General features: G+C 45.9%; 1 protein-coding gene across 1 annotated transcript in view; it reads right to left on the minus strand.

Moving 5' to 3' along the window:
- Positions 1 to 8,488, minus strand: part of EXOC4 (exocyst complex component 4) — a 577,394-nt gene extending 568,906 nt beyond the window's left edge. Inside the window, exon 1 of the mRNA XM_090041546.1 lies at positions 8,380 to 8,488. Coding sequence (XP_089897672.1) covers positions 8,380 to 8,465 — 86 coding nt within the window. The 5' untranslated portion in view covers positions 8,466 to 8,488. The remainder of the gene's footprint in view (positions 1 to 8,379) is intronic.
- Between the last annotated feature and the right edge of the window lie 8,643 nt (positions 8,489 to 17,131).

The following is a 17,131-nucleotide window of genomic DNA, read 5'->3' on the forward strand; positions in this document are numbered from 1 at the left end:
CCCACTGAATTAGTGAGACAGAGTTCCCACGCAATCCTGATGAAGCCTGTAATACTATACTGAATTATATAAGAGCTGAAGGCAACAGAGCTGTGACAGTTTAGAGCAGCTGAGGACCTCACCCTCACTCATGAACAGAAGTAGTCTTTTACTCCTTGGGAAGTACTGATGGTATCCAGGATAGAATTCATGTGTCCCGACTTCCAGGCTCCTGACCCTAACGCTGCATCAGGGTACAAGGCACAATATTCAGTATGCTGCACACCCAAGGAGTATTGTGCAACAATACTCGGAGAACTGTATATTCAGGGGCTGAATATTAGGGGAGAAAACAATTTTTTCAAGCTGGAAGCCACTTCATCTTCTGGTTATCAATTGGTTAGGAATAAATTCAGATCGGCACCTGCTGATTGCCAACCTATCAAAAGAGTGAAGTTTGGGAATGATCTTCCAAGCCAATGAGTGGGGGTAAAAAAACTATTGAAGAAATAGGGCTGGCAGGGACCTGAAAAGGTCCTTTAGTCCACTCCCTCCTCAAGGCAGGATTATTCCTATCTAAACCATCCTAGACAAGTGGTTGTCTAAACTTCCAAGGATGGAGAATCTACCACCTCTCTAGATAATCCATACCAGCTGTGAGAAAGTCCTTCCTAATATCCAACTTAAATTTCCCCTTAAATTTTGCAGTTTGAGAACATGACTTTGTCTGTCCCTCGCAGCCATAGAGAATGCAATGTGAATGGCTTTAAGGCTGAACTGGGTACGGTTATGGAAAGGAGTTGCGCTCAAATCAATCTGCCTTTCCCCGACTGCAATCAGGTATCTGCATTTCCCAGGTTACAAAGGGAGGTCATGAAGCATGGAAGGCGCCTGGTAGTCCCGCACTTCAGGGCTTCTGCTGGTCACGGATGTGGGCCAGGAAGGAATTTCCTTCCAGCTATGAAACTCGTGAATACTGCTGGCATTTGGAAAGATGGGGGCAGGAAGGAATGGGTTTTTTTCACCTTCCTCTGAGGTACTAAGACACTGGTCACAGCTAAGTCAGGGGAGTTTTGACAAGGATGTCCTGATGCTCCCTGCCAGTACTTCAAAAACCCAGAGGTTCCAGCCTACAGGGCCTTGTCCTTCTGCTCAGACTTGTTTCCCCCTGGATCAGATCAGGATAGACTGCAGAGATTTTTGCCTTCCTCTGTAGAGCTGGGCTTGGTCCTTTTCCTAGGATTTTCTCAGTATCTCTTAACTAACTCCTTCTGTCACTGTAGTTAGTACCCAGGCACTGGCAGCACACTTTTCTCCCCTGCTTTTATACATGCTACTATATAGGCTTTTCTTGATGTTCTGGCTACTGTACACCTTGCACTTGTGGGTGAGGGTTTGGGTTAACATTAGCAACTGCCTGCAAATTCAAGGGCTGGACTCAGTGACCCAGGAAGCCCCTTACAGTGCAATGTTCCCATCTTCTTACTCAGCATTAATAACTATGATCACCTGGCCTCTCAATAGTAGTGACAATCTGAATTTGTAAAAGCTCTTCCATCATAAAATTTCAGAAATTTTTTTAAATAAATATATAGATTAAATGGATAAGTTAAATCTTTAAAAAAAGAAAGAGATTTTCTTTTCAAAAAAGACACCTCCCTTATAAATTAGCATAAATAAATATATCAGAGTTCATCAGCTTTTCCATTTTTTCCTGTTTATTTACAGCACGGTGCTCGTGTTTAGCAACGTTGTATCTAGTCATTTTCACCATTTCCTCAAACAAAGTCAATGAGTTTCCTCCCAATAGCTGGGAGAGGAGAAGGAAGGGGAAAAAAACCCCATTAAAATGTAAAAGCTCATAAAATTGTCAGGGAGCTTAGAAATGAGTATTCTGGAAACTAAGCTATTTTTTAACTGCTTAAAGGGACATGATTAGCTTAAGATCTAAGCTACACAATATATTTATGAAATTAGGAAGGTGACTGTGTGACGTAGCGTTAAGTCCTCAGAAGTGCATTTTTTTTTCTGAGTTTTTCTAATATCTATTTGCAGCCTGTTTCCAGGAGGGCTTAAAGGTGTGACCCCAGCCCCCTGCATGGACAGTAACAAGACTGTTAATTCTTTACTGCAAGTAGTGTATATAAAGTTCCTTTAAATAAAATGCTGTTTCCACATCACAAGCCAGGCCAAGATACTACACCAGCAGTTTCCCTCTTGCTTCAGGCATAGGTGACAGTGCTCAGCCCAGAGCTACATTTGTCAAAGTGGTAACATAGGACTGCCCCCTTGGCAGCTCTCTGGCATGCACGGTGTCTACAGCAGGGGTAGGCAACAGTTTTTGGCCGGAGTGCTGAAAAAACCACAAAGTCTACCTTGGAAAGTGCCGAAGTGCTTGCAGCAGGGCTTGCAGCCTCCCAGCCACCTGCTGGGAGCAGCCTGCGCTCTGTGGCTGGCAATAGCTGTTTAGAGTCCAGGCTGGTGGTGGTATGCCGAGCAAAATGGCCTTGCGTGCCATGCTCGGCACGCATGTTGGGGGTTGCTGACCCCTGGTCTACAGGCTTGCTCCTCTTCCAGTAAAGAAAGCATCTTCCCCACCTAACAACCCCAAATTGCACGTGAGAAAATACAGTATATGGCAGGGATGCACAATCCCAGTGTGCTGCCATAATTCTTGATGAAAGAAAACAGATTTGCAAAGCATGAGTTTCCCCACTAGCAATGAGGGCTGCCATCCAATTGGAGTGGATCTCACTAGTGCCAGCTTGCCATCAGAAAGCCGACCTTGCAAGGGCCCTTCAAAATTTCAAGCTGTGCACTGTTGCTATATGGCTTTTCCTCCTAGCCAAGCATCTTTGCCATTTCACAAACACTGCTTAGGTTTTTTTCTAATCTAAGCTCAACATTCATTTCTTTACATTTCAAATGCAGTAATTACTGTTCTTCTGGGCTTCCAAAGTAATTGGCAAGGAGATTTTGTTTGCTGACCAACTTATTCATCCTTGCCCAATAAAAAAATATATATAAAAAAAAAAAAGCAGAAGGAATTTTAATGATACACTCCCTTTTCACCAATTATACTGTTTACTTTTGCATTCAGAAGCAGGGTGAACTCGATGATCTGTCAAGGTCCCTCCCAGCCCTTAATTTCTATGATTCAGTAGACCCTGGAAAATGAAACTAATAATGATTCACTTTTCCTTTCACTTCTAATCAAGTTTCACTTTCCGATGCCTCAAGTCTAGTTTGGCATTACATATGTCTAAATGGGGAATGTTTAGAAGGGAAACAACAAATTCTTCCATTGATTTCTAAGTAACACTACTCACTAGCTCATTTTAATTACTGCCTTCAGAAAACATTTTACCTAAAATGTTAAATCAAACAGTTGCATCTAAACTCTCTCCAAGTGTCAGAGACTCAACGATACAAAATCCTAGACTGGCAAGACTTCTCAACTGGAGTGCCACAGCACCCTGGATGCCATGAGATGCTGTGCCTCTCCACCACCAGGTTGCACTGCCTAGGGTTACCATATTTCCAGGATCAAAAAAGAAGACATGTGGGGGGGGGAGGGGGCAGCAACAGGGAGAGGGGTATATAATGGAGGGGGAGGGCAGTGATATGCCTGTGCCCCCTTTCTGCCCCTCCCCCCCAAGCCCCTGCCCCTTCCCCCGCCCTACTGGTGCCTATCACTCCCAACCCGCAGCCCCTGCCCACCCCACCAGTGCTGCCAGTGCCCCTCACACCCAACCCGCAGCTCCCAACCTGCAGCCCCCTGCCTTCCCTCAGTGCTCCTCACTCCCAATCCAGAGCCCCCTGTCCTCCCAACCCTGCTGCCCATGCAGCTCTTATGTGCATGCACTCTCTCTCTCTCTCTCTAGGGCCCGTGCACAGAGCACAAGACCCCTGATGGCCAATCACTTTGCCTGCTGCTCCCAGCCCCAAGCATCTAAGCTGCATGTGCTGGGAGGAGTGCAAGCAAAGCAAAAACCTGGACATTCGCCCAGATTTTAAAAACCTGCCTGGACACAAGCACAGGGAGCCAAAAACAAGGGCTTGTCTGGGAAAACCTGGGCATATGGTAACCCACCATGCATTTATTTCCACAAGATGCCATTCAGGGCCAGAGTAAAAATTGCCTAAAACAACCAATGCAATTCTGGGGACAATTTCCTGCTCTTGTCAAGACCAAAGAGCAGTGCTTGCCTCTCTTCCCTTTCCAGTAACAAGCTACAGCCACAGCTGTGAAGGTAAAAAATCATGCAGGACACTCTTCGCTAGGAGAAGCTGACCCTTACTCCCTGGCTCCCCAGGAAACGCAGCAGGTTTCACTTTGGAAGCTCCTTCCCAAAGGGAATCTGCAGCAAAGGCAAGTCAGCAAGTTTCCACCAGGCCCATTGCCCTCTACATGCCTCCCCATGCTGCACTGTGCCAAATGGGCCCTTCCCACAGAGGGGGGACCAGCCGCACAGCAAAAGCATCTCATGCTAGAACAAATCTCATTTTACATTTAAAATATATATAACCAATTTCTACAGCTCACACTCAAACTCCTAAGTGACTCTTTGACAACTTCAGAGTGAAATGGGTCTGACCCTCGGTCACCGTACCTCATCTTGCTTCAGGGTGCTTCTCTGAGGACAAATACATTAAAGATTTGGGACAGGACCTTTAATAGTAGCTTTCTAGTCTCAATCAGGATTCCACTAAGTTCAATGGTCTCATTAATTATATTATGGTTGTGCACCAATCCAGTGTTTTAAGAATGAGTTTCCAGTCATATTTATGCACTGTAATAATTTTTTTTTTAAAATAGAGTGGCACTATACTCAAAAAAAGTTAAGGAGGAGTGCTTTGAGTCTAAAGTGATTGAGCATCACTGATCTACAGCGCAGAGATTTTAACTCTCTCTCGTTAGATGCTTTATTCTCAACCTAAAGGTAGTACCTGTAGGGTTATCAGGAAGGGAGCAAGGAACTTTACCTAGAATCAGGCATTTTGCTTGTTTGTTTTACTGTAAAAAGATAGCGGTCTAAACAGTACTGAAATACCTGAATATTGACATCTCAAATGCAAGAGCACTGCGTGCAAGAGTGAAATCTACTGGAGAGCAAAATTGATGTCTAATGCCGCAGCTCATACTCCATGCAATTGAAAAGTAGTGAAGCCATTCGTGAAAGTATCATTAGAGACACTGGTAAAGAATCATTTTAAATTCTACATGACTGACCTTTTCAGTTCTTCCCACCATAAGATGCTTGCGCGCGTGCACACACACACACACACACACACTTTCAAAGGGTTTTTTTTCCTTTCCCCACATGAACCGCTTTAATGTTCAAGTTACATTATACTTCCTTTCACTTTCAGTAATCTATTGTATTTTCTGTAAGTCAAGTTAACTTGTCACTATTTGCCCTTTTTGCAAACTTTCTAGATTTTTATCCATTTAGACAAGGAAAATACAGTGAGGTTAAAGTCCTATATATATACCCAGTTTCACTTCCAGGAATCACCTCTACCTGTTATAGGTATAGCTCAATAAACTGGTTAACTGTACAATTACCTTGACACCAGCTACAAGTGCAAAGTAGCCATCATGCCCTAAAAAGCTCCAACCAGCTATAAAGTTAGACTTCAAAAATGGGTACTATCCAGCTTTAAATCTGCACATGTAGCAGGGTCTCCCCTGCAGCTGGGAGCCCTATCAGGCGAGGGGGCAGTGCAGGGGGGCTGGAAGTTCTGCAACTAAGGGGACTCTCAGCCCTAGCAGGGGCCAACCCTGGGTCCCAGAAGCAAAGGATCCCGAATCCTGTAGGTACAGACACTGGGTGCCAGGACCCAGCCAGGAGGTACAGCTACCCTGGGGGTACGTGAAACTGGCAATAAGGTACAGGGAGATCTAATGCATGAACCCACAGTCATGCCTCCTGCCACGCACATGTGGCATGGCAGAAGGCACAACTGTGTGGATTGTGCATTAGATCCCACCATGGCTTTACCTGCATGTGTAGAGGGGCCCATAGTCCATTTTAAACACCTGTTCCCAGCATGCTTATTTACTCAAGAAACCACTAATTCCACAGGGACTTTAATCAGTGGGTACATTTTTATTGGCCTCAGGTTCTTTTTCTTTTCTTAAATCCCCTAAACACACAAATGTAGGATGATATGGACCAATGACATTCAGTACCAGCCCACAGGCTTTATTCTGTAAAACTTTACAGACAAGAGTGTTTGCTCATACAAACATTGGCATCCGCTATGCTAACATTCCCATCCATTGCTATTTGTATGACTGAACACAGAATTTGGAGTCTGCCGGAGTACTGCTCATTTCAAAATTGCCTGTTTGACTAGGAAGATAGAAAGCTTCAATTAAAGTCCCTTCTCTCTTTCAAATGTAATGCAATTTTTTATATATTTAAGAAAAATAAGTTAATGAACATTTAACATTCCCTCTCAGCTTAATGCTGAGGAACCGCATGCTGATCCTCTGCTTAATCTGCAAAACACAGTCTCGTTTTAGATATAAATGCCTGTCTAATAAAAGATATCACCTCTACCCCAAGTTCTGATTCCTTCTGTATCCTAAACAAATAGGACAATTTATCAAGTAATTGTTATGACATGGATACATGCTGAGGGGGGTGGGTCCCATCCAGCTCTATTCTCCAGGAAACCATGAACTTGAAAACAGGCAGAAATGGTTGTGCCAAAGAAACCCACACTTCACATCTCACTATATTTATGATTTGTCTCTTATGCTCTTGCTGTTACACTTTAAAAGACCAATGTTACTCATCTCAGATGCTAGCTAGAAGTACAGCCTGTACAGAAGTACATTTCTTATCCTACAGTTCTGTAAGGCCTAAAAAACTACAGATTTCAGGGCACTGAAGTAATGCAGGACTCTTTTCCAATCAGCTGTATAAAGGCTTGGATGTCTTTAAATAGTCTGTAAACAGGAAACAATAATAAAACTCTTAGGCAGAGTTTAGATGAGGGTTTGTATGGGATGGTTTGAACAGCAATGATCCTGCCTCAGGCAGAGGGCTAGACTAGATGACTTCTGGAGGTCCCTTCCAGCCCCACTTCTCTAGGAATCTGTTCCACATAGAAAGAGGTCTTTAACTTCTCCAAAATGGCATGATGCTTCTCAGTTTTATAACATGACATTACGACGACCAGTTTATAATGCACAGGAGTTACACCGGGATGACAACATGCACGGGGACAGCAAACAGCCATCTTTGCAAATGCAGAAAAGGTCAGCATTAATGAGCACCCGTGTGGAAAGGTGGCTGTCAATATGCTAGCGATAAGCAGCAGAGAAGGGAGTTATTAGTGTTTTTTAAAGGGCACAGGAGCACCCCACAATCAAGCGGAGCGTGGCCACCACATGGCTCCAGGTAGCAGAGTTAAATCCTCCTCTGACACAGGAGAGGAGAAGTGGGTCCTGGGAACAAGAGTGCACCAAGATATGGGTAGGGTCAGGGCTTGACTAGACAGAACCACTGGCTGGCGTTTGTGTGGTTTTCCCCTTCCTCTTTCATCCCTGGCCCAACAACGGCACTCCTGGAAGTCCTTCTGCTGCTGGGAGCAATGACGGGGAAGCATGCAGGCGCGTTTCCTGGTACAGGCCGTCCTCGACTTGCAACGTTTCACGCTTACAACGTTTATAAAGCGACACCGTTTCAACTTGCTGATGTCAGTTCCGATTTACAACGCTTGAGCCGACCCGCACCACGCCAGCGAACAAGTTCTCTGCGTCACCCATCTCCCTGGAGAACATCTGTCCAAACTTCCTTGGACACTTTAAGAAAGCGGCCGAGACTCCTGAGAAGCCGCCAGCCAAGAACCCTTCAAAAAGTCCAACCAAGTCACCTCAAAGACATCCTTCCAAATCAATACGATTTCTATTTACAATATAAATACATTAATGTGGCTATATTACTCATCTATAATTGATCAAGTACAAAATTCTGGGGTATTTTTAGTGAAAATAGGGTATCGGGTGGTGGTTCAGGAACCAATCCCCATTTATAACAGTGCTTCTTAGGAGAAAATTGGTTTCAAGTTCAACGTTTCGACTTAAGATGCAGTTTTCAGGAACCGATCGTGCGGTAAGTCCAGGGGCTGCCTGTATTAACTGCCCGGCCTTCCTCTCCCCGGCTGCACGCCCCTGGAGATGGAGCACCCTCCGCCTGGAGACATCTCTCCTTGTGAGAGGAAAGGGCCCCAGGAGGAAGCCCGCCGTGCTCCCCAGGCGCCCGTCACTCCCTGCCTTGCCTGGGAAGGGTGGGGGAAGGGAGGGTCCCTCGGGGTGGAAGGGCAGGACGGGGGCTGCAATGGGGGAGTGGCCAAGTGAGGGCAGGAGGGCCCCTCCCCAGCTACCTGATGACGGAGATGAGCAGGCCCGAGGGGTCCTTGCTGCGGCTCATGGTGCTCCGATACCGGCCCGCCGCCTCGGCCGCCGCCATTTTGAGCCCACACCCCCTCCCAGCCCGCGGGGCAGACACCCATGCTGGCGGCCTCGCGGCCAATAGCAGACGAGGATCCTAGCGAGCGGCGGCTCCGCAAGCCAATGGGAAGCGAGAGAAGGCGGGACGAGCGTATCAAGCGTCTGAGCGGCGCACGGGGCGCCCCGGGGCTCCCTGGGAGTTGTAGTTTTCCCGGTGCCACCACACGGCCCCTCCCCCATCGCTCCTCCCATTAAGTATGGATCATTATTCCACTCGTGGCCCGTGAGGGGGAGGAAATTAAAATAACATTAATTATTAAATTTTTAAAAATGAAAAAGTTAAAATAACATTAATTATTAATTTTTTTTTTAATGTAAAATTAAAATAACATTAAAGCCAATTACAATGAAAAGAGAGCACACAATGGGGAGTCCCCAAGGGAAGTCAGGAGGGTCCCCCAATGGGGGGTCCCCAAAGGTGGGGGCCAGGAGGGTCCCTTCCCCCGTGACCCTCCCTGGGCCTGACGAAGGGCGCTTGTGTCCAAAATCTTGCAAACAACAATTTTTCCAACTATTTAATCGGCCTAATAAAAGATATCAGAGATTCACCCAAAGAACCTTGTCTGCCTGTGTCCTTAGACCAACACGGCTACAACCAACAACCCTAAATAAAATGTTTAAAAAATTCAAATAAAAACAAGTCCATCTGGCTGGGGTCATCTGATCCCAGTGGTCTTTCCTGCCCAAGTGCAGGGGGGGCTGGACCCGATGAGCTGTAGGGTCCCTTCCAGCCCCTCACAATTATGAAACAATGAAACTGTAATTAAGTGGGAGAAGTAATTAAATATAAAATGGGGGATACTTGGCTGGACAGCAGCTCACAAGACGGAAAAGGGCTTGGGAGTCTTGATAGATCACAGACTCGATACTCGTCTGCATTGCGATGCAGCCACACAAAAGGTGAATGTGGTTTTGAGTTGTACTGAGTGCAAGACACGGGAGGCGATGGTGGGTCTCTATTTGGCACTAATTAGGCCTCACGTGTGTGCAGTTTTGGGCTCCACATTTTAAAAAGGACATGGAGATGTCAAACAAGGTCCAGAGGCGGGCAACGAAGATGATCAAGGGCCTGGAAGGCAAGTCAGATGAGGAGAGGCCGAAGGGGCTGGGCATGGTGAGCTTGCCAAAAAGGCTCTTAAGAGGGGATGTGATGGACGTCTTCAAAGACTCGAAGGGCTGCCATAAAGAAGAGGGAAAGCACCTTTTCTCCCTTGCTGCAGAGAGGAGGATGCAGATCAACGGCTTGAAGTTGCAGCAAAGTAAGATTAGATTGGCTATCCGGAAAAACGTCTTTATTGTTCAAACAGAGAGGTGGTGGAAATGATGGCTGGGGAAGGTGTGGAGGTGTTCAAGGAGAGGTTGGACAGCTGCTGGTCAGGGATGATCTAGGCGTAGTGATGCCTTGGGTATTTCCCATGCTTTTGAGCTTTGCTGGTTACCGCCTCCCAGCCCCCTTCCTTTTTTCTGCTCCATGTGCTTTTAAGCCTTCACAGAGGCATCGCGCGTTGGCGACAGCCGCGGCTGGGAACTTGGACTGGGGTGCGTCAGTGCTCCTGCTGCAAGCAAAGCCTGAGGCTCCTGGCTGGAGGGTCTTGCCCGTCCGCGCAAGGTCAGACCGATCACTGTGTCTGGGGTCAGGAAGGAATTTTTTACCCCATGAATGGGTTGGTATGGACTGGGGGTGGGGGAGGTTGCCTTCTTCTCTAGCAGTGGGCTTGGCCCTCTACATGGGACCTCCTGAATAAATATTGACAAGATTTTGTAGAAGTAGGGACACTGGCTGTCATGGTTCCCCTGCTTTACCTCTGCTGCTTTTTTGTGTCAGGATTGACAGTAGTCTTCAGTTGGGTTTAGTCTATAGTTTGTATGGGATGGTTTGGATAGGGATGATCCTGCCTTAGGCAGGGGGTTGAACGAGATGACCTCTGGAGGTCCCTTCCAGCTCCGCTTCTTTACAATTCTGATTTTATTTTTATGAGCACTTTCCATATGGCAGGCATTTGTCCAAAGGCTCCCTGCTACCCCTGGGAGTTCCTATTTTACTGTATTATAATTGCACTTAAATTTTACCCCTATTCAGAAGAACTAAATCACAGGAGATGGAAAGGGAGGAAAGCAGAAAGTCATCACAAGGCAAGTGGGCATGGTGCGGCATCAGCACAGTGCTGTGATATGGCCTCGCAGGGTGCTGAGGGAGTTCACATAGTGCCCATGGTGAGATTTAAAGTGCCCCTCATTAAATTCAAGCCAGCCCTCAGGAAATGCCAGGTCTTAGTTTTCACTCATTTTTGGACTACAGGAAAATAATAATACAAGGGCAAGGGAGATCTTTTTCACACCGCGTGCCATGAAAGGGAGGAACTCATTGCCACGAGATGCGGTAGACACTGAGAGTTTAGCCAAATTCCAGAAGGGATCGGACACATTTTTGGAAGAAAAGGCCATCGATTGGTACGGAGCAGGGGTGTAAGAGGACAGCCTCCGATTCAGGACTTCAGTGCTGCAGGCTGCAAGAGACAGAGGAGCAGCCGGGGGAAAATCCGTGTTCAGACCCCGTTCATCTCTCTTTCAGCATCCGCACTTTGTCACTGTGCGACACAGTGATACCTTGTGCCCATGGAGCAACGGTTAGCCCCCTTGCCCTGTTAATGGAGTGTGCTACTGGGTATGCATCAACTGAATATACAAGACAAATAAAAGATAAAACAGGGACAGGAGTGAAAGTCAGAGGCACCAAGTGGGGACACCGAGCAGAGCACACCAGACAATGCCCATTGCCCCTTGGAGGACTCCAAGGAGCCAGCAGGCAGTGCCCAGTGAAACTCTGCCCAGAGACATGAACAGACAAGGAACAGGAACATGGCCCCATAGTCCCCAGGGATCTGGAGTCAGATAGATCGCTACCTGGTAGGGCCAGGATAATGTTGACCAGGAGATCCAAGGATTTGTTGGAGTTGTGGATGGGGAGTGCATACACAACAAGGTGCAGAGAGCAGTGCAGGCAGAGCCTGAGCAGGAGGAGGCAGTGAAGGGGCTGCAGGCTGGCATGTACCACGGCCTCTTTCTGCTTGCAGAGGGGGCCAGTGTTGGAGGTGTCTATAAAGCATGCCACTGTGAGACACAGGAGACTGCGCAAGATGGACTTATGGCCTGACCCCATAATTGACAATGCTTATGCTCTGAATACAGCAATTTTCCTGGTGCAAAAAACTCAAAAAGACCACACATCAGAAATGATAATTCTGTTTGCACTGTGGATTCTTATTTGAAATCAGTTATTGTTTTAAATCTTGTGAATCATGTTTGCCCACTTAACACCCACTGTGGCACCCCTGAAAGGATTTCAAGGCACCCCAGGGTGCCATGGCACTTGGTGGAGAAGCACTGTGCTATGCAAAGATGTTAGAGCACTCCAGCGTGAAATCAGAACACAATGAGTTTTCATCGCTGCATAAAGAAGAAGCGGCAACACAGTGAAGCATCATAATGCAGTAGGGTCTCCTCGATGCCATGGGATGAAGCAATGTTGTGGCACGCTATTATAAAGTGGTTCACTTTCAATTAGGCATGATAATACTTTAAGTTAATGTGGTGAGACATTGTAATTTGAGGAAGTTTTCAACAGCATGTGATAACATTTTGACATTATGTCATGGAGCCGTGTCATAATAGTTTTAATTACAGCTGGGAGAAAAATTCTTACTCAAAGCCCCCTTTTATTTAAAGAAAGGGTGGGGTGGGGAAAGGTAATTTTTGCAGTAAACTTAATTTTGTCTTTTGTTGAGTTTTTATAAAAACCACAAACCATCTTCTGGTTTTTCAGTGACAAAACGCTGGGGAAAAAAATATTTTTAACTAAAATTCAATAATTGTCAACCAAAACGAAAAAAAAAAAATGTTCATAGCCATTACACATTTTCAGATGAAAAAAATAATTTCCTAGTGCACTCAATATTTTAGTTTGCTGTAATGTTGCATTGATCTCCCATAACAAGACACAACTTAAATTAAGCACTGAAACAGATGACTTAGCAAGACCATGAATTTCCGTCCTTGGAAGTTTTTCAGTGCAGATTAGATAAATGTTTGTCTGGGTGCTACAAAGCTGTCAAACAACAGCCCCCTGGGTTGTATCAATGGGAGGGTCACTTGCAAATCAAGGGAAGTGATTCTTCTGCTCAGTTTGGCACCGGTGAGGCCTCCCCACGAGGAGTCCTGTGTCCAGTTCGGGGTGCCACACTTCAAGGATGGGGACAGATTGGAGAAAGTCCAGCAGAGACCGACTGAAATGAATAGAAGTCTGGGAATCATGACTTACGAGGCAAGGCTGAAAGAAGAGAAGAGGCAGTACTTTATTAAGGTCTTCAAATACCTGAAGGGCGATTATAAAGATGAATATAGAGACTTTTCTCTGTGGCTGTAGGAGCAAAGTCCTCAAACTGCAACAAAGGAAACTTAGGTTGGAGGTTAGGAAGACTTTTCTGACTCTGAGTCTGCCTAGGGAAATTATGGTATCTCCATTCCTGGAAGTTTTCAGTGGTAGGTTGGACAGGCAGTTGACTGGGATGGTTTAGGGCTGAACTGGGTAACCTTGTGTCCCCTCCAGCCCTACTTTCCTATGATCCTCTAAACCATTCAAATGGCTTAGTTAACATACTTTTAAACCCATCTTTTCCCCTGCTTCTAAGTCTGAATGAGGTCTGAATCTCAAAAGAGCTGTGACCTGGCAGCTCAGGGTGAGATAAAATAACGGGACCTCTTGTGTCATTTTACGCATGCGTGCGAAGTGAGGACGGTGTAAAACGCCCCCATTCTGACTTGGAAGCATTTTCAAGCACTTTGCACAGGCACAAGGAATAAAGCTGCAAAGACTTAGGCCTGTAGTTTGTGCATCATGTGGCCAGAAGGTGGCAACCCTTGGGAACTAATCCCAACCCCACGCATTGGGAATTAATAATCCAAAAGCATAACTGGGTAGTTCTGCACCCTGAGCCACAGCAGTAGATGGCACAGTGGCTGAGGCTGGGTTGCCTGCAGTAGCATGGCGAGGTGGCTGGGAGAGCAGAGGTGGCAACTATTATTTTTGCATTTCTGTCTAAGTTGGTATTTAGAGCTGGTGCTCAGGTCACCCCCCACCCCCTCTCAGTTATGCTACTGGATTCATTCACCATCAACCTAAGCCCATTTTATTTTCCTGGATAAAAGCTCTATATTTTGGTGTCAGCCTAAGACTCATCCTGCTCTTGGTGCTGGTAGCTAGCACACTGGAGCAGGACTTAGGACTCCAGGAAGTCCCTGAGGAAGGCATTTCATTTCTGTATGCCTCAGTTTCCCCTTCTGAAAAATTAAGATAATGACACCTCCACTGCCAAGCACATTTGAATCCTAATGAGAAAAAAAACCAAACAAACAAACTCTTATTATTATGGAGGCAGAAAATCTTTCCCAGATGCAGTTGGAGATTTTCAGACATTAATAGCTGTTAGGTGTTTCCAGACCAAGTTCATTCAATCATGTCAAAGACATCTCTATTTGCAGCTATTTATGAGCTGTTTTTTAAACCCAAAGCTGCACCTGAACAATTTTAATTGCCTGAAAATTGCTGAAATCTGCTGGGAAGTTAACAATACCCATAGATGTATAAACAATCTCTGTATTTGAAATATGAGGTAATTGGAGGCATGGTATTCTTAGGGCTTGCCTAGAAGAGGAAATTTTCTGCAGTAGTTCTTGTGGAATAATCTATATATACTATCACCAGCTATTGCAGAATAACTCTTATTCTAGAACAGAGTGCAGACTTAAAGTGGCTTTTCTTTCAGTACAGTTCGTCTGCAGAGTAATTATTTCAAAATAAAGTGACTTTTGTTCCAGAATGGACTGTCCACATGAGATCTGTTACCTTATAGTTATAGCTAGAACTTGAGTCCTCCTAATTTGAGAAAGCTCTGATTTGTTGACTTTCTGGGTACTTTTATTACTGCCTTTGGTTGAGATTGGCGATTCAAACAGGAGGCGTTTTAGATGCTGGTTGGAGGGATTTTTTTTTTTTTTTTTTTTTTTTACAAATGGCCTCCTGGTCAATATTGTTTTGTTAATTGGCCGTTGGAACAGGGCACGTCTACATATGTACTTTAATGTGCATAAGCCTATTTTAATGTACATTAAAGTGTCACTAAAATGTGCTATTTAGTTAATGCACATTAAAACAGGCTTATGTGCATTGTGTCACTTAAAAAAAACCATTCTCTTTAATTAATGCACATTAAGACAGGCTAATGTGCCGTTTCCTAGTACCTCACAATGGAGGTACTAGATTTAATGCACATTAACTAAAGTGCATTAATGCACATGTAGATGCACCCCCACACAGAGTAGTTTTTGCTCTGTGTGTATACAGCACCCAGCACAATAAGATCCAGGTCCATGATTGCAGCTCTTAGGAGACAGATTAATTATTAATATTATAAAAGTGTTATAAGGTGACTTAAACAGCCTGAGGAGGTCAGCAGAGAATTTTCCCTAGGCAGGAGAGCAATTTGCTAATGTAGGGGACCCCATTACTGTCCCCCAGCCCCCACATTGAAGAGGTGGACTCTTTGGCAGAATAGAGAGGTGGTACAAGGCATACTGAAGCTCTAAGTCTAATCCTCTGGGAATCCCAACACAGTGGTGCAAGGCAGAGCTGACTTGGTGCCTCTGCAACCTGGCCTGCAGGAGGGAGCTGCAACCAAGTCTCTGCAGCCCTCATTCCTTTTACCACCTCTGACCACAGTTCAAAAATCAATCCTTTGAACTAGACAAGTCCTTCCTCAACCCTCATGTTCCTGTTCTACACATCTCAGTCCAGGATGCAAGCTCAGTCCCAAACCTCCTTTCCTGCGCTGCTCCCAATGTGAACAGGCAGCGGGATTATTATAGAAAGAGCATGTTCTCCCCCAGCTCTTAAGAAGTGACCAGCAGCCTCTTCCGCTAGCCGCTACAGGGGCACAAAGAATAGTCTTGTACAAATCAGCACCCCAGTATATTTTGCAGGTGGCCCTGATCTTTGAGACTATGTCTACACAGGTCAGTTATGGCTTAGTCTTTTGCTGGCCGAGCCATACCAGCAAAAAAAGGCAGCTCCGGTATTTTGGTGTATGAAGACCATGTTCTCATTATCTACCACTGGGCATACAGCCTGAATGATGGGGGAGATGAGAACATTTTTAAAAGCCTAAAGATATAGGTTCCAACAAGGGCTCAGGTAACTTCCACATGCAGTGTAGCCGAGGGCAGGATGCATCCCTCAGTGGGTGCATCTACACAGCAGAAAAAAGACCTCACACAATTCAGCTCCAGATGCATATATGCTCTGAGTGTTAAATTGACTTGAATAAGTTAAGCTGACTTGACTGTGAAAAAAGTAGTATGTGTATATGCACCCTCAGTGTCTACACACAGCCTATTAGGCCACGGTAAACTAATTAACTCCACCATAGGACAGTACTTGTAAACACAAATACTATCCTATGGCAGCAGTGTTCTTTAATGCACAGCAACTCATGTGTAGATGCTGACAGAATTGGCTAGGGCACGAGGGGTGCTTCAGTGTGGGGGCCGCCTGCCAGCTAGCCCTGCACCCTCATGCCCTAGCCAGCCCCTCTGCAGCACACGGAGCCAGGTTGGAGCAGCCCCAGCCTGGCAAGCTGATCCGCCTGCCAGCTGGGGCTGCTCTGGCCTGGCTCAGTGCGCTGAGGTCCCAGACACACATGAAGACACTGCACCCAGGAGCAATAAACTCAGGTGTGATATGCACCAGAGTTTGTGTCGCATTAATTTCACGTGTAGAAACACCCAGTGGTTCTTACATATTCCTTGTTATTCATTATTCTAAAGCAGGGGTGTCACTTGGCCAGTGAGGAAGGGCCAGGATTCAGGAGTGGGGCAAGCAAAGGCAAGGTCCACTGCCTAATTCCCAGGTACAGGGCCTCACTGGAGACACGCAAGTGGTAGGACGGCAGGGAAGAGAAAGGAGAGCCAAGAAATGTCTGCGTAAGTACCTGCCCTGCTGCTCACCCTGCCGCCTGGTCCAGTTCCAGCCTGCAAGGAGACTTGCAGTGCAAGTCTGGTCTGGGGCAGTGGGGTAGGCATTGAGTTTGACACCTCTGTTCTAAAGGATGTGTCATCCACTCATCACTGTAATGTGTAAATTGCCTCTTAACGATCTGCTTTTCCACATGTCTAAGGGACCTTGCAATGAGGTATGAAAATGCAAAAATTAATACAAGTTAATACAGGTTCTCTTCTTAAATAGTTTTAATCACATGAAATTATGCTGGTTCTAATGCTGCTAGATTGGGCATCAAGGAACTGCTCCTGATTTGCATTATAGTCCATGGAAACAGACCTATGGTTTCCATTAAGGGCCTGTGAGACACCCCCTGGCAGGCACATGACTCCTGCACCCTCTGATCCCTCAGGTTGCCCTTCCCTGTTATTTTTCCTGCCACACTTTGACTGTTACTCAAAAGGGTTGGAGAGGCTGCCTTGAGGACCAAGAGTGGGTCTAGCTCACCGTAAGCTTGTCACTCAGGCAATCAGTTACCTGTCTGGCCCTATGGGTGCCCTAGGACACCAGATGTT

Source organism: Crocodylus siamensis, chromosome 4 (assembly GCF_052110815.1).
Source record: "Crocodylus siamensis isolate JL-2025a chromosome 4, ASM5211081v1, whole genome shotgun sequence".
In the NCBI taxonomy this organism is placed as follows: Eukaryota; Metazoa; Chordata; order Crocodylia; family Crocodylidae; genus Crocodylus; species Crocodylus siamensis.